This window comes from Copadichromis virginalis, linkage group LG20 (assembly GCF_057382275.1).
Source record: "Copadichromis virginalis isolate Kocher_CV1m ecotype Utaka linkage group LG20, C_Virginalis_male_GT1.1, whole genome shotgun sequence".
In the NCBI taxonomy this organism is placed as follows: domain Eukaryota; kingdom Metazoa; phylum Chordata; class Actinopteri; order Cichliformes; family Cichlidae; genus Copadichromis; species Copadichromis virginalis.
In genome coordinates, this window is record NC_140637.1 from 19959138 (window position 1) to 19981490 (window position 22353).

The window sequence follows — 22353 nt, forward strand, 5'->3', positions numbered from 1 at the left end:
GACTTAGAAGAGTAGATCAATACCACTTCTAGTATTTTTGGATCATATTTGCCTTTATTTTTCAGCTGCAGTGGAGACAGAGACAGAAAATGTGGAGAAAGATCATCAAACGTAGGGTGAAAGGCCAGTGGAAATAAGCATCAATAATACAAAACTGAGTCTACACACATTAACGTGGCAATGGTCAATTTAATGTGTTTGTCCTGATGAAGACCTAACTGGAATAAAAACACATGACTAAAACAAAGTTAGTACACAGGCACTTTTTATTTCTTGCGTTCCAACCAGGTGAAAATGGCTTTACCTTCTAATTTTCAGAGCGTAAAGTACAAAGAGGAAATAAAAGAATTTTTCCAATCAAAACTACTAAAATTTTTTTTGCAGGGTTTCACTGTTACTCATCACGGCAGACATCGACATAATAGCTGTACAGCCAGAGCTCAAGAAGACATTGACCCAGTAGCCCACTTTCCTGCATTTCCCCTCTTGTTTGCTGATCCCACACACTCACCCCATACCAGGCGTGTCACAAGTGGAAAGCTTGCGTTTCCGGTTTTCCGAGCTCAGAGGCTCCATGGAGTTTTCCCCCAGCCCGCTCATCGTGAACACATATCAGCACCTGATAGAAAAAGAGTATAAAAACACACACACACACACACACAGAGGTGTAAATAAAACTTTAATGCATTGAGTGAAGTGATTACACAGTCCCCTCTTAGCCTTTTAGCTCTCATTATAAAGGTAATTGTGAAGGCAGGAAGGCATGGCAAGCATCCTTTTGAACTCAGCAAAAATAATAAAGGCAGGTTGTAAATGAATAAAGTGCAAAACAGTACACAAGCAGGCTAAAATATGCTTATATCATGCAAATCGTATTCTCCTTGCAGAGACTGACAAACATAAACATGTCTCGTCGGCCGCCTCCTCCTCCTCCTCTTCTTATTTGGAGAATATGAGCGTAAGCATCTGAGGCTGTGTGTGTGTGTGCGTGTGTGTGTGTGTGTGTGTGTGGCTGTGCATGTATGAGTTCATCAGCTCGCATGGAGTATCCACACGGGCATGCACACACATACACACAAAGACACAGGATTAGCAGTGTCTCTGATGATAAGCCACGCAACACAACTAACCCCGTTAGACAGCCGTCTGTCTCCCATAATGCATCACATTTCGTCTCCAGGAAGTGAGCTGATAAAGGTTGCGGGGATGAGAGGCAGATGGGCCGAAGAGGAGGAGGAGGAGGAGGAGGAGGAAGAGAAGGGAATAGAGGGAAGGAAAGGAAGAAATGAGGAAGGGAGGGAGAAGCCGGTGCAGTGATGTGAGCTCTGATTGGTCATTTTCTTTGCCACAGTGACAGCAGCTGACACTGGGGAAAGGTAGGAGGGAGGGAGGGGAAAGGAGGATAGAGGGAGGGAAGAGAGGAAAGTAAATGAAGGGGAGAGAGAGCACAAATATAGTGGGAGACAGAGGAATTGCAGAGGAAGGAAAAAAAAACAAGGATGAGGGGGGGAGAAATCAGAGCAAAAAGAGGTGGCGGCAGTAGGAGGGAGCGAGCTGAGAGAAAGAGAGATAAAGGCATGTCAAAGAAAGACAGGAGGGAAGGGGAACAGGTGAAAGGAGGAGGATTCAGTAACATTCAGACAGTCTGGAGTGTGTTTTGAATGCATGTGTGGCACACAGAGTGGGCTGAAAACCGCCTGTACCCCTCTTAACCTTCACAGCCAGAGCAGCTTTTTCATTCCATTGATTACATGGTTATCCTCTGACCAGAGCACTGCCTCTCCTGCATAGAAAATCAGGCCAGCGGCAGGGGAGAGACGCCGGCCTGTTATTTAATCATCATGCGCCATGATCTCTGGTGGGATCGGAGCAAAAGCATCTGATTGTGTTGCCTTTTTATTTTTCGGTTTCAGGACAGAGAAGGTCCCAGTCTTCAGTCGTGTGAACTTGGCTTGCGAGAACGAGAACACACCTTCCTACTGAGACAGAATCAATATGAGGACTGCTTTCACGCATGTCTGCAAGACCAGGTGAACCACAAGTGTATTCTCTTGCAAGACAACAACTGGGAATACTCTCCTAAAAGCATGAGATGCTCTGAAATCTCACAGATACTCTTGCTCAATCCTTCCCTCTTTCAAATTTCTCTTTTAATCTCTCCCTCGAGTCCCTCCCGTCTAACTGACTGACTGTCTGCCTTAGTGCCTTTGTCTGCTTGCCTACCTCTTCTTGCCTATCCTACGATCTGCCTCCCTGCGTGCCCGTCTACCTGCCTCCCCGTCTGCTGCTCTTCGTTAGACAAAACCCCCGCTTGCTGTTGTCTGATGAAACCTACCACGAGGGAGATGAGGAGCAGAAGAAGCTAAAAGCAGCGAGAGGGGGAAGTACAAAGTAAGGAGGTTTCAGAACTCAAAGAGCCAAGACAAAGTGTTCGGGTGAAACTCCTTCTTTGCTCCTACACCAACCAAACCCGCCCGTCCGCCTGCCTGACTGCCAGCCTATTGATGGAGTTCTCAAAGGGGGAGTTGCTCTAATTGCAGAGTGAATGAGGCAGCCCCAGAGAATAGTTGATTAGGAGCCTGCTGAATGCCCCAGGGAAATGGGTCACCTCCAGCCTGGCGCGGGCCGCCCGCTTTTCCAGTGCGGGGAGAAAGTCAATTACACGCCACAGGCAGTGTGGGGCCTGGTGGCAGAGAGGCAGCGGGGCTGCGGTGGGTACAATACAGCAGCAGGGGGCAGTGGGAATGAGCCACGTAAAGAAGGAAATGGAGGGTGATGGCGTTATTGAGGGCAGCAAGAGGGAATAGAGAGATGGGCATGAAGACGGCAATTTGAAGGAGACGTAGGGATACTGGAGATGTGAAAGGGAGTGTGCAGAGCAAAAAACATACTGCAAACTAGCTTCCCTGCACCTGGGTTAATGTGCAGTTTGAATGAGAGTATTAGAGAAACTGGAACAAAAACTGTGGAAATTAAGAGGATATTGTTTTGGGAACTGAAAGAGAAATTTTGGCAGGAAAAACCCCAAAACACACAGTCGCAAAGCACATTTGTTAGTAAAACTTACAAATGTTCAAAAAACTAACAATAGTCAAATCATCCATACTAGGATCTTATAATCTTATCTTAAGAAGACACGATTGAGTCGGTCGAGTTGTGGCAGAAAACAGCACTGGTCATTTACACTCACAGCGAGTGTACAATAACCACATTTCACAAATCAACTGCTTCATGCATGCAGGCAATTATTTAAAGCCCGATTCACAGTCACAGAAATGCATTTAAATGCAATCTCCCCCAAAAAACTAAAAGAAACCAAAAGAAATTGGTTAAAAAGTTGGTTTGAAAAGGAAAGGAAACCGCAACAGAGGTTACGACTAGGATAAAGAAGTTAGGAAAAAAGTAGAGACAGAATCACAACAAACAGCAGGTGTCAACAGTTGGTTTTACTCCAATGTTATAAGTTCCAACTCCTCGGCAGTAGGTGCTAACACTGTCTTTTGACACTGCCTCCAGGTGACAGTGCACAGGTACAACATGTAGACAGGGGCATGCAAAGCTCAGCGTACGGACTACCCAACACAAAATCATGCTGGGATCTTTGTTCCTAATCCAGGTGTGACTTGTGTCCTACGATACTACAATGCGCTCATGTTAGAGGTGTTAAGAGACTGGCATACTCCTTTAGAAATTTTTGTAGGATGGTCGAACAGCTTCAGAAAGCCCCCACCAATTTCCGGTATCATCAATGAGAATTTATGTAACACAAGATCTGACACTTTACACCCACTTCGTCCAGCCACTGTCCAACTGTGCAAAAAAAAAGCAGTCAACATCTTTCTTCTGCCTCAAGCCCCATTTTTTCCATTTCTTATTTTCACTTGTGAATCTCACTCTATAAATCGACTATATCCAAAACAAAGGCATACGTGTGGTAGCCATTGCTCTCTGATGTGACTGGACAGCATACTGTACATTTCTTTTCTAACCATACATCCGCTGTTTAGCCCCCTAAAGCCTGAATCATGAGCAAATTCATAAAGAATTCTAATTTTTCGAAAGTGGAGTGTTTATTGAGCTTTTTGGTGTGTCTAAAAAAGAAATTAAGTATCAGTTTGTATGTATAAGTTTTAATTTGTCCGGGATTGTTGTGTAATTTGCACCGGTGATCTAGAGGTCTCAAAAAGTCAAACATTCTACGCTTGGAGTTACAGGGTTAGAGAAACAGTAACACAAATGTATTCTTATATACCTCAAATGATGAGGTTAAAGGACACTGGGAAGTAAAATAAGAGCAGAAATCCAAGTTAGACTTCATAAGAAATTTGTATGTTCTCACTATGCCTGCAGAGAGGTTATGAAACAGCACTGGCTTTAGTTCCCATCTGACTGGTCATGGGAAAGTCTCCTCGTTTGATGACAGGTGAAGGTTAGAGGACTCATGCAGGCAAGCAGCTCTGAACTTTGATATTAAGTTTGACCTGATACTCAACCCTGATCTTGAACTGAGTGATTCCAAGAGGCCATCACCTTCATGCTGACAGCTGACCCATATATTATTTGGGTCAATGGGCGAATGAGGCAGGAGGATCGTTCAGGTCAGCTGTGGTGTCACTTAGGGTGAAGCTAAACTTCTGAGGTCTGCTAAAGGACAGTAGCATGCCAATGACCCTGGATCCCGGAGCCCAGTGGGAGCACGACTCACCAGGAACCACAAAGTTTATGGCTTTATGGCAAAACCAGAGGAAATGGCTCACCTCATAAAACAGAAAGCATACAGTCCTGTTGACTAGTGAGGGATCTAATTCACACACAATGTTGCTTTCAAAATATCCCCCTTAACTTTGGAAAAGACCTAAAGAACAGATTTTTTAGTCTTGGCAGGAAGAAAGAAATACATTATTCATTATGGAGAAAATACAGACACCGCACTGACTGATGGGTAAGCTACAATCAAAGCAGTATTGCTAGGCAACTGTCAAAATCCCACGATGAACACGTTCCTACTCATTCTCATGAGTTCTGAACACAAATTGACATTAATGAGAGTTTACTAGATTTTTTTTTAACGCAAGCCCTGCAGAAAAGAGAAAAAAAGATGGATGATGGACAAGAAACTCCACGGAGAAATGGAGTCGTTCTATTACGGTGATGGACCAAATACTAGGTGGAACAAATTTACTTCTGCAGTTTGTGGGCTTTATACATCCTTTAGAGGCACCTTTTGGGGTTCTTTGTTGTTGCTACTATTTTTATCTCTTGCACATATGATGCCAATGTCATAATCTTAGTTAGGATGGTAGGCAGAGACTGGATCAGAAGACAAACAAAAACCACATACTGCTTTTGTCTCCTGGCTATAAAAGCAGACAGTAGAGGATTTACTAATGAACTGACACAAGATGTTCATGGCGCCCAGAGGGAGAATCAAGTCAGAGCATAAGGACAGGGCATTAATCTATTTCATGTGTCCTCACACTTTGTGGTTAAGAGGAGGGGTGGTGCCTGGAAGGAAGCTGCCTGATGTGATGGTGCTTTCTCACAAGCAACCTCTATCAGGTAAGGTATAAGCAAGTTCAGGGCTACGGTGAAGCACGATGTGATTTCCCCGTGCTTTGTGTTGCTCCTAGTAAATCATGACAACGTTGGTCCACATTGCAACTGACCAATCCTGTTGTCTCTGCATTCAGTTAGCATTAGCCAAGAAGTTAGCAAACAGTATTAAAAACTATCACAAGGAAACCAACACAAGCAACCTAAATTTGGCAAACAGCAAATATTACCATTCCAATTTGTTCCAGAAGCTGGCCATGATACGAATCTCTCATACGTACATCATGTTTTGATTTGAGCTACGGAGATGATACTTTTAGTATTGTATTGTATTGTACTTGTAGTATTGGCTATATGAATAATAAAAACCAAACATGTTTTAAACTTTTGTCTAAACATTTTCTTTAATCCAATGACAAAAAGCTCTGAGGTAAACAAATAAGACTGCAAAAGTAATGTAACTCGGCTTTAGATATGAACATTTCAAACTGCTATAACATTTACTTTGAAGACACACGTCTGAAAAGCACAGATTCTAGACAATTATTGAGCACAATCATGGTTTCCACAGATGAATCACCTTAATTTTTAAGACCCAATGGCAGCTGCGGCTCAGGGCTCAGGTTGTCTAATAATTGGACTGTCGTGCTTCCATCCCTGACTACCCTGATCTGCATGTGGAAATACTGAGCCTCTAATTGCCCTCCACGCAAGATACCAAGATACAGTTGTGGTCAGAAGTTAACATAAGCTTTTTCAACGTCTGGAAGAAGACCCAATTTTGTCATCCTCAGATAAAAAGGGAACTGATTAAGATGTTCAGGAAGAACCCAAGAACCACCCAGCATGAAGGGAGTTTTACGCTGCCATGGACTGAGAGGGTGCCGACCAAGAAAAAACTCCCTGCTCCAAAATCGACACCTACATGGGCAAGCCAAATGCCTTCTGGAGAGAAATCTTCACATGAGACAAAGATTGAGTTACTTGTCACAATCACAAGAAGTTTGGTGGACTAAAAGTGAGGCTTTGCATGGTGGTGGTAGCATCACTGGTGTACTGCACAAAGTGAATGAAATGATGAAGAAGGAGGACTACCTCAAAATTCTTCAATCTTTCCTCAAATCAAAAGCTTCAGTTGAAAGTGGGATATAATTGAGTGTTCAAAGGGGACAATGATCCCAAACACACATCAAAACTGGTTTTGGAATAGATAAAGCAAGCTAACATTAAACTTTTAGAATAGCCTTCCCGAAGTCCTGAACTTAAACCTGCAGAAAATTTGTGGACTACTCTTAAAAGCTGGATCTCCGCAAGGAACAACCAATTTAAAGGAACTCTACTAATTCTGCCAAGAAAGGCGATTCAGCCACAATCATGGCAGAAGCTTGTTGATGGTGACCAACTTGCTCCGGGACATTTAACCAACTATCAGTGGTGGTGTATGCACATATTTGAATCTGCATGTGTACTTTTGACCCTGTGTTTATTAGAGAAAATCCAAAATAAATTCAAACTTGCGCACACAATTCTTGTTTTTTTTTATTAATCAAGGATTCATGCTGTACTGTGATTCCACCCTGGAAAAAGAACAGTTCAAAGAAATAATTAAAAGCCTAAAATCACAGTGACAGTCACGCCCATGATGATGACTGTATGCAAACTTCTGACCACAACTGTAGATGCACAGAATGAAGTGTTGTATGTATATGTGTGAATGTGGTGTAGTGTTCAAGTGCTTAAAGTGGTCAGTAAGACTAAACAGTATCTCATCCATCCATCCCTCAATAACTACACTAACCAAACACTGCTCCCGCTCAGTCACATTTTTGGACTGCGTGAGTGTGTGTTCTTGCACTTTGGTGGAAACAATAAAATTATTTCCAATAAGATGAGCATCACTTCAATATTACTGATGAGTAACACTCGCTGACGCCAGATTAAAATGGATGAACAGCAGAGAAAAACTGAATTAGGTTTGGGAAAATAGCAAACAAAGTGGAGAGTCGACAGACCTCCCACAACACAATGAGTCACAGCAGTGGGGGGAAAAAAGGTGCAACAAACAAGAATGAGTCGGAAAGAGTTAGTGGGGGTAGGCGGCAAGCGAATGGGAAAAGATTAGCAACAGCAAATACAACCTCAATCTATCACCAATCTGTGTTGTACATCATCTGTAGACAGGCGGGATTATTCCCATCTAAACATCATAATAAATATCTTGGGTTTCCCCTGTGTGGATTCAGTCAACGTGCAGGCTCCATTAGAAACTTTTATTGTTTGCTGTGCACAAAAAGCCTCATGGTTAATCTTTCAGTTTATCTAGAAACTAATTCATTTGTCATCTCTCAAATGAGATAACAGATCTGTGGCGCTGCCTGCTATCAAGCTTTCCTTGAGTTTGTTTGAACATCTCTCTTTCCATTTTTTCCTGATTGGAGGCGATAAGACCGTGGCGACAGGGCGGTCTAGCCAGAGTGCTTGTTGCTGGCGACAAAAGGGTGGAGCAGACAGGAAGGGACAGAGAAAAGGGAGAGAGAAGGTGACAGAGTTAGAGGAGCAGGCATGCTCAGCCTGGGTGATGCAAATAGCCCTGCTGTCACCTCCCCCGCCTGCCAGTCTTTCATAATCTCTGTTGACAAAACAGAGGCACACGGCCCATGTCTGGCCGTGTAAACTCACACCAGCAGCACGACAAGCTGCTTCAACTACTCGCACAAGTTGCAAAGACTGTCTTCTGGTTTATCCTAATAATAAAAAAGACCTGGTCCTTAAATGACACAGTGTAAGTTATTTAACAAAAACTAAGACAAAATACTGAAGCATTGTGTGAAAAACTACATACACCTTTAAACCTGGATTATACTTGGTTGTGGACATGGACAACCGAGTAGTCATGCCTGTTATACTTCCTTAAAGTTTGCTTGAAGTCTGCTCTCACGTGCATGCATAGTTGGTGCATTATAATGTAATTTCTCTACAAACAAGTCCTTGTGATCACAAGAAACAGAGCGGTGTGCAGACTTTTGCGTGGACCCTCACACTGACTAGGCAACGGCAAAATTTACATCACAGAGAGCCAAGCGGACTCCCGGATGTGTAAAGTATAAAACCTGCTTTCCTGGTTCCACAGGAATTAAGAGGGTAAGTCACAGAAAGGTTATCCACAAGCGGAAAGACAGCTGTCAATCATTTCTTGAGTGGAGGTACCCAAAATTTACAGATCTGTGTGTCTGATCAGGGGCAAGCAGATTCAGAGATACTATGATGATATCAAAGTAGGATATCAAAGGATTGATAAAGATAAATCAAAAAAGTCCAGCACCTCTGCTTAAGAAATTAGCAAATCATTCAATTAATCCTTGAAGTTCTACTGTGTGTGTTACAAACAATTGTACCCACGTGCCTCAACCATGTAATAGTTGAATCTGTTTAATTGTAAAAAAAATGCACATGAAAATGAACCAAAATGGAGCCTCAGTCTAAAAGTACACTGCTGAATGTGTAAATGGGTTTAGATAATACCTTTGTAATTAAAGATCAAGTTTTTTATTTTTATTTTTCTATTGATTCAATGAGTTTTCTGCTCATCCAAAACCCTGAAGTGCCTCAACAACCCATCACCTGACATTTATGCAGAGAAATCAACAAAGCCTTCACCTTAACTCACTGTGGAAGATTCCTGGAAGTATCCTTGCCTCACCTCATTCTTATCCCTCCTATTTTCTTCTGCTTTAGACTGAGTGTCTCCCCTCCTATGGCCTGGACTCTCCTTCCTCCCCTTTCTTACCAACCTCACTCCTCACACAATCACTGCTGCTATAAGTGCAACAGCAGCGAGTTTGCAAAAAAACATGCGTGTGAGAATTCACGTGAACGAAAGAGAGACTGTGGTTTGGTTAAGTGTGGGTACACTTATGTGTTCGCGAGTGTGTGTGTTGTCGTCACCTGCAGACAGGGGTAAAAGATTAATGCTCTCTTTCAGCCTCCGTGGCAGGTAGAGCACAAAGAATAATTTGATTTCTCCTCCTGTCTCCCTGCTGTCTTCCCACTCTTCATTTTCTCATCTCCCTGAAAATCGTTCGCAGCCCTCTTTGTTTCCCTTGTTGCTACCGCCACTACCGGTCTTTTTTCGTAAACTATTCCACCTTCCAAAATTCAACCACACACACACACACGCACTAAAAAAAACAACAAAACCCCCCCACCTCCATAAAATATTTGCCTCAAAAACAGACACACACACACTTTTCTCTGCATTTCAGCGTTCAGGTCAGGAGGATGTTGCAAGAGTGTGGCAACAACAAGAAACTGTCTCTGACAAACCGTTCAACCTGAACTCAGGAGGCCGTTACCATGCCAACCGTGCGGGATGTTAGCTCACCTTTCGACGGCGCCAAGATGATGGACGATCAGGTCCCCCCTCCCCTCGCTTTGGGGGCGCGGTCCTATGTGGGCTGATCAATGGAGTCTGGAGAGAAAAGAAAAAACAAACACACACACACACACGCAAAAAAGTTTAACAATCATGCTCAACAGTGCATGTTCATTAGGGCAATATTAATGAATAACAAGCAGCATTATTAATCAGCAGCCTGAAGACACATGCACAGGAAGCACCATTAACGTCTTAATGAGGAGAAGAAACTGCGAGGGAGCCCAGCCTCGCTATGTGCTTTTGTCTTCATTACGGCTGCACACGTACAGAGCAAACACATCATGGCTCCTGTGCATTTGCATTAACATGCAGACCTCTCCCACAACCTGACCAAATACACACACACACACACACACACACACACACACACACACACACACACACACACACACACACACACACACACACACACACACACACACACACACAAAAAGGGATGTTGAGACACAAGTTTTACAGGAAGCCAAAGAGCTGAAACCTGAAAGTGAAGACAGCATGTGATCCACAATTCAGCCACCCAAGTTTTTTTTTTAAAAAGAAGACAAAGTGAAGTGCTTCCACATCTTTCCCTCTGAATGAATACTTTAAAAACACAACTGGATATAAACACCAAGCCTTTATTGGCAAATATCCACTGTGGCGTAGGGACTTGGAGTAAGAGCACAAAAACAGACTATTAGGCTAAAATCACTGCGCTAATCCCAAAAGCACATAATAGGCTAATTTGTGTCCATTTAGATCCTGATAAGAAACACTGTGTGTGTGTCTGTGTGTGTTCTTTGGCCATGAGTTGTTGTAGAAGCTCAAGTGTTCAGCGTCTGAACAATCCAAGAAGAGTATCCCGTAGGGGTAAACAGTGCGTAACCATGGGGAACGCTGGGCGTTTCCATGACACCCTGTCATCGGTGAAGCACACCACAAGGCTGGCTCATGTTCTTCTGTCCCTGTACCTCAGCACATGTGTGGGTCTGTGTGTGTGAGAGACAGAAAGTAGGTTTACTTTCATTTTTATTAAATGAATGATGAGAGCGTCACGTCGGAGTCTCTGAGTTCAGTTTGAGTGCGTCTGTGTGATTCTATTGTTAATCTCACGTCTACCAGGCTTTAACTGTTATTTTACCGTTTTTGCCTGCTGTTCTTCTTCCTATAAAACAAATGCAAAAAATGTAACGTATGGTTTATTGCAAGTGTTTCAGTCTTAATATATTGTTAAGTATTTCTACTGTAAATTTCATCAACATTTTATTTTAAAATATAATTACTTTAGATTTATTATCTATAGAGCACTGAACAGCAGCAAAATGAGCTCCCGAATTAATTTTTCTAGTCATCCTTCTATAATAGAAAGTTTTTTTATTGCCATCAAAAGCTGATAAATGCCTTAAAGCAGAGATCGGTGGAATGCACTAACAACAGGCTTTGGAATCGAGAAAAAAAGGTTTTCATGAGCTGTTGTGCTGAAAAACTGAGTCTTTCAGGAGACAAATGTAGATTTAAAAACAGCATATTAGGCAACAGCAAGAAGATTTGCAAAAACCATATGAAATATTTCTTCATGTTACGCAATATTAAGTCAAAGAATCCATCCATCATTTTCTGAACCAGCTAGCCTATCCTAGCTGACACATGCTGGGAACACTATCGAAGGGTGGCATGGCAAAAACAGAGAGGCAGGAAACCATTCACCCTTAAATTCACACCTACAGCCAATTTTTAAATGACTAAATAATCTAACATGACATGTTACATGACGTGTAATATGTTTCTGTGGGAGAAAGCCTGTTAGCCATATTTAACTTTCTCAGTTAAATATGGATAACGAAGAAAGTTACGATCAGTGACCTTCATCTATGGTCATCTACAGGTCAACCATCAACATCTACGAAGGTTGGCTCCACTCTGCATACCAAAGTATCCTCGGGTAAGATATGGAACCCTGAGTTGGCCCCAGTGCATTCATCAGATCGTCAGTGTGTGCATGTTAGATCGCTAACACGCACACACTTTGCATTTTGTTTGCACTTCAGCGTTCTGATGTATATTCCTGCGCTAACTAATTTGTCTTTTTCTTATGTCTGATGGACTGTGTCTCTAAAGCAGGATTTACGGTCCAGCACAGGTAGCGGGTTAGTTGTCCGGGGACGGCCCGTCTGCCTGCAGAGAGTTCTGTTGTCAGATGGAGGCAGTGTAGAAAATATGTGGTGCAAGCAGTCTGTGGACCACTCTTTCTTGCGCTGTGATTGGTCTGTCTGCCAGCCACGCAGAAGAGCGAAGCCATACAGAGTGTTACAAACAATGAAAAGCATCCTCTGCAGTCGGTGCTTGAACTTTATATACTATATTTATTGATCTTTATTTATTGAGTGTTTTTGTCACCTCTCCTTCTCTATTCCAGCCCACTTGTCAACCAATCAACATTAGACAGATGCTTACATCATCTGTTTCTACCGGTGCACAGTCAGGATCTAGGAGAACTGTACGGGACCGTGTCTGGGGTGGGTGAAAATACCTCTCCAGCCCCCGTCCAACTGGAAACGCTCCCGGGCACATTAAAGACCTTAAAGATGTTGTATTAGATAGTGCAATCCCCTCAGGATTATTGATGGACAGATGGTGGCCCCATGCTAGCCACACCTTGAGCAATTATTCAAAACACAACCATCAGAATACTTCTAAATTTAAGGTTTTCACTTGAACACTGACTGTTTGCTCACCTTCTTTATGTTGCGTGCTAAATAAGACAGCTGGACTTGATTCAATATAATTTTGTGCAGATGAGTTACGACAGAATCAAAAATTAGGGGAAAAAAAGCACCTCAGAGTAATCAGCTTTTGTACTACTTGGTTATACTCACACAAAAACTGTGAATTGCGGAACAAAATGTAATTTTAAAGCAGTTTGTTACACTGTGTATGTTTACGTGTGTGTTATGTGCCTATATGCCATTCACCATCAGCGACCTGACCGCTGGCTGCACCCATGATTGGGAGCAGATGGAGGCTGTCGGTGTGTGCATGTGTGTTAGCAGGCAGGAGACAGGAGGAGGAGGAGGAGGAGGGGTGAGCGCTCTAGTTTAGGTGATGTATGGACTCTCACGCACCAACAAAGACCCTCCTTCAACCGATGTGTTTCCTATTAATTGAAAGGGGAGAAAAATAGAGCCGGAGAATGACTGCTTAAGCAGGGAGAATTTATAGCTCAGCTGCGACAAAGACTAACTGACTCAATTTTTTTGTGCAAAAAGTTTAGGGGGGGAAGAGTCGTTCTTTGTGCTGTGCACGAGCAGGGACAAGAGAGTCTTCAGTGTGATCATTACTGTTCTTTGTGCTCACTTTGAAACAGCCGTGAAAACCAGAATGAATAAAATGGTAGTTAACTGCATGTAGCGCTGCTCATACTGGCGTAAAGCCTTGAATTTAAAAGCAGTGTGAATGAGCTTAAGATTCAGAGTCAATGAAGAAATGTTGAGCTTAGGCCTTTTTACAGTCTGCTCTCCTCTGAACACGTGTCTGTTTATCTCCTCGCGCTCCTCAATTACTCATCACCACAAAGCTAAACAAGGCTTCAGCCTTGTACTGTCTGAATGTTTGCTTGCTTTGTCTTTCATCAATGCAACCCGAGCGACACAATAAATATCGTATACAGCTGCATCTTCTTCTCGTTAAAGCGACTGCGCTTAAAGATGCAACGAAGATGCAGCCGCAGTTCACAGTTTAAAGGGGATGCTCGCACAAGAGCCGTTGACTTCATGAGCACGACATGCGCAGCGCATCGTGAGTTTTACAGAAGGAGCGGGAATTTACGGCAGAGATTTCGTCTCGGCGGCATTTCTGCATTTCAAAGCCGCAATCAGAGAAGCTGATTTAGCTCAGCGGTCAGGCTGTTGTGACTTTTGAGGTTTCTTCCTCTTTACTTGTTGCATGATACTCCAGAATCCACTGAATCATTGTTTATTGGGCCTCCTCTTTGTTCCTGAAAGTCACCTCGTTTGGCCTTGAGCGTAAAAACCAGGTGACTTACAGACCTCTTTAACAGCTGCTAAAAGTGCTGGTATTAAGAAGTGAAACAAAAGTAACACTTTCACTCAAATGTATGCAAATCCGAACAAAACCAAAAATAGTCAAATAAAAATTTACCTTCTCAAGTTTTCAGTTTCTCAGCTCAAACACGCGTCCATGGTGATCTACACTAACATCTTCATCTTAAATCGCAGTGGTCTGCAAGCTGAACCACGACATGCTACACCTCCAACTTAATCTAGTTTAGGATGAAGAAAATATAAAGAAACAGACACTTCCTCATCTGGCGTCTTAATTACGACTGTAAAGCTGCGTGCAACCAATGAGCAGTCAGGATAAGATAAAGATGGTAAAACCGGACACGTGCCTTCATCTGGTACCATCAGCTGAACCAGGAAGAAAACCAGGAACGAGGGACATGCTGTCATGCAAGAAAGTGAAATAATCCCTCTTGCTAACAAAGTCCATTACAGTGTGGATTTATATGAGACTAATCAGTAAGCGGGTGATCTTTCTTAAGTAGACTCAACGTCTACAGACAAATAAGTACAAATAATATTTCAAAATAAGTTCACTGCAGTAAAAGCACTGGGAATCGGTGGTCTAAAATTGTAGAATGAGGTACTAAAAAGTCCAGTGGAAAAATATGAATCCAGGTACAAAGTGCATGAAGCTGCAAATGCATTAAGATAAAAGAAACACTGTGACAAAGACCCGATGTACCTTTGCTAGATATGGGACCGACTGGACCCTTTTACAAAAAGAACAAGTACATTTTTAAGCCAGAAAAAAAGCCCTGCGTTGTATAAATGGCACTGAACATTTTCCTGCCCTTTCCTTGCTCCAATGTCAAGAAGTGGCACAAAAATTCGGGTTCCAATGAATAAATAGAAACAAATAATGAATAAACAAATAAATACAACAAACACTGGATTAAATGAAATGTAAACCAACACCGACACAAGGCTGGTCAACAGCACCAGCAGCAGTCATCACAAACCCGGGATGTAACTGATACACTAAATGCCCTTCCTGATGCATCCCTCACCTTTTATCCATGGCTGGCATGTGTACAAACTCTAGCTGTCCAAATGAGATGGACAGTTATAGAAGTGAAATGACTCATTTGAATCATATTCAGTCCACTTGCTGTCATAAAGTCAAACTTGCATCGGGTTACTTATGAAATGTAGGATGAACTAAATAATTTGGCTCATAACATTTGTGAGCAGAAATGGCTTCAGCTGAGAAACACATCTACAGCACTCATATAGTTAATTTTTTGGGGTTTTGTTTAGGGCTGTGCGATATGACCAAAATCTCATAATCCGATATAAGAATTCTGTCGTCCGATAACGATATAAATCACACAAATGTAACATTTTCTGTAAATTCTGTGAATCTCGGGCAGCTCGACTTGCGGGAAGTGTTTCCAGCTGCGCGTCATGTAGCTGGAGTCGAGTGTTTTAACCGATGGATGAAACGATACATTTTTAGACATAAGTTGTAACGGCCGCCGTTTTCTTTGTGAGTATTTATTACACAGAGTGCTGCGGGGAAAAGTCTGTTCTAACGTTTGAGTCTAAGGTTTATTTTTTAGCACCTGGCGGCTCTTTTTTACTTCTCATCTGTAAATAATCTGCTCTTTCACGCGATTCAATTTATTTAGAAAAGTCTCAACAGGATCTTGAGCTTTATTGTTAAAGGTTTATGTGGAACATAAACAAGCGGACACGCGATGGTGTTTCCGTTGTTGTTGCTAACCACAACGCATAAAAACAGGCGCTTGTCCGTCCGTAGTGTGGTTATATAAAATATAAGAGAAAGAGAGAACTTTAAGAAATTAATATAACCACTACAGTGACCATCAGAACGATGAAAAAATATTGCCGTAAACAGTTTGTTTTGCGACACCACGAAACAAACGATAGCGTAAAATGAAACGATAGATGTTTTTATATCGTCATCTGATATATATCGTTATATTGAACGGCCCTAGTTTTGTTTCTGCCAAACAAAAAACTAAATCCAAAGTGAAACCAGCTATACAATCTTAATTAAATAGGACCTATTATGCTCATTTCCAGCTCCATATTGTTTATTCTTGGACTCTACTACAGTCTAGATACTGGTTTTAAATGTGCTATAGAAACAAATCTAACATTGACATTTACATGTATGCTGACACCATCCACACATGATGGAAAATAAGAAATATTAAGTCCCTTTTAAGTTTTCCTGGAGTTATTTGACAGCTGAAAATCAGTTTTTTTAAACACGCTTTAAAAATGTTTTTTCTTTTAAAAAAATCACGTCCAGACAGATCTTTGTCTTCAGGCGTCTGATGGAGGCACAGAAACTTCAGACTGATCCAGGAGTTGTTTCTGTGTGAGCTTTATTCCTTTCCCCCTCTCTCTTCCCTTCTCCTCACATTTTATAACAGGCTTTTTCTCTCCGTGTGTCTATCTTCTGTAATGGCTGTGAATAAGGGAAATTGTGTGCACTAGCCAGCATACACAACAGCACAGTGAAGACAGCATAAAAGTACATTGTGTGAAAGTGAGTGTGTGTACTCTGGGTGACTCTGCTTTAGTTTTGCTTCACTCAGTCCCCCTCCAACAAACCCGGCGCTCACACTGGAGCAAAATACGAGCCAAGCCACATCTTGGCACCTTACCTCCCCTTAAACAAATCAGACCACAGAGGCTAATAAAAAAAACTCTGAGTCCAAAGCTCGCCTCCACAGACAATGGGGTACAAAGAGGGGAGCCACTCTCAGCTACCCCACTCCGTCTTAAATGAACCCATACAAGACTCAGAGCTTCTATTCACCCCCAACAGCAATAGTTTCACCACTGTCTCCATCATCTACACCCTCTTTTTGTTGCTTTTAAATGGAGCTTTGATGTTATATTGTTCTCAACAGGCCTTTCTTAAAAAACACTAATTGCCACTAAACTAAGAAGCAATTTGCTTCTAAAGTGAGAGAGAACTTTCCATCTTTAGACCAATTACTGCTATCATAGCGCACAGCCTGCTACTTCAAACTTCACACTTCAGAGAGGGGATAGAGGGGGTGGAGGATGAAGAAAAGCAGAGGGAAGGCGTCTGGCTCGGGGCAGAAATAGGCCAAGCAGGTCTAAAAAATAAAACTCATCCAGCCATCCAGGGTGTGTCTGCTGTAGGCTGCCATCAAACATGCATTTACATATTCAAAAAAAGAAACAGGCGTTTGCATGAGTCATCCTTTCCAAGAAGGTAGAGGAAAACCACACAGCACACTGTATCGTGCTACAGTACAGTAGGAAGTGTGCAAGATTTCGTTAGTTCCAACATTAAACATGAATCTGCAGTTAAGCTGCTAAATGAACTGTTAAAGTGAAGCAAATATAAAAAGAATAAAAGAAAAGTTAGCGTATCAGGTTTTTGCACTTTAAAATGATTTTAAAAACATGAATCTTGTAATAAAAATTCTTTTAGAATTCACTTGATAGAAATGCTCAAGATCAAAAACTAAGGAGATCACTTCACACATGCACAGTCTCCTTTATTTGTGTTTAGTCTCATCTCTCCACATAAATTAATCATTTTCAGACAATGACTAAAAACAGTGACCTCGTGAAGTTTGTCGTTTCCTCTTCTTCCATTTAGGGGTCGCCACAACGGGTCATCTGCCTCCATCTCAACCTATCCCTAGCATCCTCCTCTGTGACACCAACCCGCCGCATGTCCTCCTTCACTACACCAACGAACTTTCTCAGAGGTCAACCTGAGCTGTCCCTCTGATACGTTCATTCCTAAGCTTGTCCATGAGAATCTCAGCATCTTCACCTCCAGCTTGCACCAGTCCTTTTGTTAATGCCACCGCCTCCAAACCATACATCACAGCAAGTCTCACAGTTAACAACAAAAGCCCTACACTTTCACTATTACTGACTTTCATTTTTTTCTCTCCAGAGCACATCTCCACCTCTCCTCTTTCACTACAGATCAGTGTCATCTGCAAACATCACAGTCCACGGAGAACAAGCTTCACTTTTTCAAGCTTCACCATGGCGATCATGGTCTCAGCACTGTAACTGAAACAGGAGTGATAAAAAAGTGGCACGAGAAAAAGCACCACCCTGCTTTGCATCACAGCATTTAGTTTCATTTGTTCAGTAGCTTCTACTGCCAGGCAACTTTGCAGGGGTTTAACTGACACACACTCATGAGCAAAAATTAAGCAAAGAACAAGTATTCAGAATTGTGTTGAAACTTTTCAGGCCTCCTGTTGTAAATCAAACCTTTTTTATGTTTCTCCATTCATTACTCCAGACTTCTCCCGTAATTTTTCACCCGAGAGCACGTTGCTTGTTTTTCTTTGTTAAAACTACACGAACCTTTAATGAAAGTGTAGTCATTGGCTCCGAGTTCAAAACCTCACAGTGTTCGAGTTGACGCTGTGTTTGTGTGCACAGTAAATTAGCAAGTGACAGACGAGAGCCCAAGTTACTTCCAAGAACACGAGCTGCACAGTATCACCATAAATCATTGACGATATGTGTCATTAAAAAAAACTACTTTGCTGAACTGTAATTATGCATTAATGTCAACAGGGATTGTTGTCAACACCTGAACCTTGCCACGAGCTGAACACATGTGGACAGAGGAGAGTGTGAGACTGGCTAAATAACTACATTAAAGTGCCGATGCATTCTTGCTCATCAGTAATGGCACAGAGCCACAAAGAGTCCTGATAAGATAAGGACAGTAAAACCTCACATGTCCTCATTTGGCACGTTAGGGCTGAGCCGTGAAGAAAACTTGCAGCCACACGGTGACGAACTCTGTGAATGAGCGTGTCGTAAAGACACCTCAGGGTCAAAACATGTTTGGAGCACCAAGTCTGACACGTGCCTACACAGTCAAACACAGTACAGGGTTAAATAAAACACCTCACTGGGAGCCATTAATTATGCAGGGACTATGCATTATCATAACATAGAGGTCTGTTACTGTGAGTTAATTAACAATGAACCAAGAGGCATGGCTGTCATATCAAAGAACGATGAATGACTGGAGCTTTGGTAAATACTTAAAACACTGTTGTCATCACAGAGCATAAATTACCTAGTTACAAGCCTCATGGGGTACAGAAAGAAAAATGCAGGGAAACTGCAGAGAAAACACTCACCTGCTTTCCTTTTGGTGATTGTAAAATGAATTAAAAATGAGGGGAAAAAAATAAGGGCTTTCAATATCGCTGTTAGTGTATGATCTAATTAGTGTGACAGGTCAGTCAATAAGTCACTCCTCTCCATATCTAAACACACCCTTAATTGTTCACCTGCTGCCAACTTCTCACAGCAGAATCCAACTGGAATTAAAAACTGCAGTTTCCACATGACCTAAAAATCATTTATTGTAAGGCAGCAATGTAGGTTTCAATAAAAACTGAAACATGTAACTCTAAAACAAAAGGTTGGCTCAGACTGAAATAATCGTAGATAGGTGTAGCAAATAAAATGCCTTCTCTGCTTCTATAAAGTAAGAAAAAGACCCTAACACACTGCTCAATAAATAAATACATTTGAAAACACATCATACCTCAATGGAAAAAAAAATCATGCTGGACATCTATACTGATATGGACAGGGTAATGTGTAAATCAATAGTTTGTGTGCCCTCCACATGCTTGTATGCATGCCTGACAACATTGGGCATTGGGTTTCCAATGAGATGATGGATGTTGTCCTGGGGGATCTCAGATCTGAACCAGGGCATCACTGACCTCCTGGCCAGATTGAGGTGCAGCCTGGTGGATGGACCAAAACGTGATGTCCCAGGGGTGTTCTACTGGATGTAGGTATGGCGAGTCTGTCAGTGGTATCAATTTCTTCAACCCCTAGGAACTGCCTGCAAACTCTCGCCACATGAGGCCGCGCATTATTGCGCACCAGGAAGAACCCAGCACCCACTACTCCAAGGATTTCAAAGACTGCCCTGACTACCTCATGGCCTAGCCTGTAGAGGTCTGTGTATCCGTGGATACGCCTCCAGGACCCACCACCAAATCAGTCATGCTGAACAATGTTACAGGCAGCATAATGATCTCCTTGACTTCTTCATACCTTTAACCATTGTCACATGAGAGCAGGTTCACCCTGAGCACATCTGTGAAAGCACATGGCAAATGCCAGTTGGGCTCCACAATGCCGGCTAGTGAAGTGAGATAATTTTGTACGAGTCTTGCATCCTGTTCCACCTTGCACAAAGGAGCAGATACCAATCCTGCTGATGGATTAACGACCCTCTACAGCCCTGTCCAGCTCTATTAAGAGTACCTGCCTGTCTACTGGAATCGCCATTGGTCATGGGACTGTACTTGGAGACGTAGCAAACCTTTTGGCTATATATTGGAGGATTTGGACTCGGGTCCAGGTGACCCTGACCGTAGCCAAATGCCAAACTAGTGAAAAAGAGGAAATGATGAGAAGTGGAAAAAATGTCTCCAGTGGCCTCCACCTGTAAAACCATTCCTTTTATGGGGGGTTTCTCATTGTTGCCCCACTAGTGCACTTGTTGTTCATTTCATTAACACTAAAGCAGCTGAAACTGATTAACAACCCCCTTTGCTACTTAGCAGAGCAGATCAATTTCCCAGATGTTTAATTGACTTGATGCTATACTCTGATTAAAAAGAGTTATTTTAATTTTTTGAGCAGTATATTATGTGTGTATTACCACCAGCAATAAACACTAGTAGGTTCATCTTTGTAGACTCTCTTCTCAGTTCTCTTTTCTTTAAAAGTCGTTGTGCTTGATAAATAAGAAAAAGGCAAGAGAGAAATAAAGAAAGAGAAATATATCCTGGACATGCACTGCATTGTTCTGTGGGGCTACTGACACTGCTGCTGTTGAGGAGATAACCATCTCTGCATGTACTTCAAATGCATACTTCCTGGATGGCTGAGGCCGCAGACAAATGAGTCCATAAAAAAGCGTTTAGTTGAGATCGCCATTCAAATTTTACCATTTAAATTATCCAAATAGTTTATGCCGTAAAACTGAGCTGGAGAAATAAGCATAATGTCTTCTTGTTGTGATCATTTAAAAGTAAATGTACGTGTATACTGTCGCAGGTGCAAAGGATGTCAGGTAAAAGTACAGGCTGTCAAATACACAATGCTATGAACAGCTCTGATCCACAGCTCTGCACTGATATCACTCATTCAGTGCAGTGTCCTAAAATAAACCTTTGTTTGAGGCTGGTGTGAGCTGGCTCTGCAATCCTGCATCTGAACTCAGATTAACCTGAGTCTTCATGATCCTCTGCTTTGATACGAGAGGCTAAACAAAGTTTTCTCTTACAGATTACTGCAGAGCAGCAGTTGGTTTACTGAATGTCTTCCGCAGCAGATGTCAGGAAGATTTACATGAACCTTTTATGAGGTGACCAACTACATGAAAAATCACATAATACCATCACGCTGAATCTTCACTGTAAAAAACGTTCAAGATGACGACCATGTAAAATAAATCTGATGTATAATTCTTTGAGTCTAGGACAGGATACGAGCTTCCGAGGCAGTGGAAAGCACATTTGTGGAGTAAATGTACTTTGAGACATTTTTTTTAATTTTTAGACACAAATGTCACACCTTGCCACCCGATGCCATACTGTCATATTTATTTAACATATTATTTAACTATTTTATTTATCAGTACAATAACATTTTCATAGTTAACATCAGCAGGCTACTACAATAAAATGCAAAATACTGCCAACTAGAGCGGGGCTATATGGCCCAAAAATATTTATCACGATATATATTTGAAAATTTGCGATAACGGTGTAACTGACGATAATTGATGCGAGACAAAATACAACTCCACAACTTTACTAGCGCAAAAAAACCCCCCATCCATTTATTTTCACTTAAACAAGCAGCTGTTTTTTATGCATTTTGTGTATTAAAGATACATAAAAATGTAACAGTGCAAATGCAAATTCCTTGCTGAAAGTTTAACCAAAAGGCATTTCCAGTAGAAATGGGCTGACATATCCTGAGCATAACCATGTATAATATCCACTGAAGTTAAAAAGAGGTGCTTTGCAACATTAAACTGCAGTGTGCAGTATGTATTTTTCGGACCATAAGGTGCACGGGATTATAAGACACATTAAGCGAAACAAAGCAGTCAGAGAAATCAAACTTTATTCAACTCATTCTTCTTGCTTCCTTCACTTCTGTACCATTGATTCATTAATGCTGTATTCTATCACAGCTGCTCTATTCCCATGTTGTTGCAGTATATTAATGACTAACCTTGTATTGTGGATGGATTATTTCAATTGTTCT

The 22353-nt window shown here is 41.9% G+C and overlaps 1 protein-coding gene across 1 annotated transcript in view; it reads right to left on the reverse strand.

Annotated features, from left to right (window-relative positions):
• LOC146684690 (nuclear receptor coactivator 3-like) overlaps positions 1-22353 on the reverse strand; it is a 65464-nt gene that overhangs the window by 17359 nt on the left and 25752 nt on the right. The window contains exons 2-3 of the mRNA XM_085443392.1: positions 9935-10021; positions 512-619 (exon numbers count right to left, since the gene is read on the reverse strand). Coding sequence (XP_085299518.1) covers positions 512-600 — 89 coding nt within the window. The 5' untranslated portion in view covers positions 601-619; positions 9935-10021. The remainder of the gene's footprint in view (positions 1-511; positions 620-9934; positions 10022-22353) is intronic.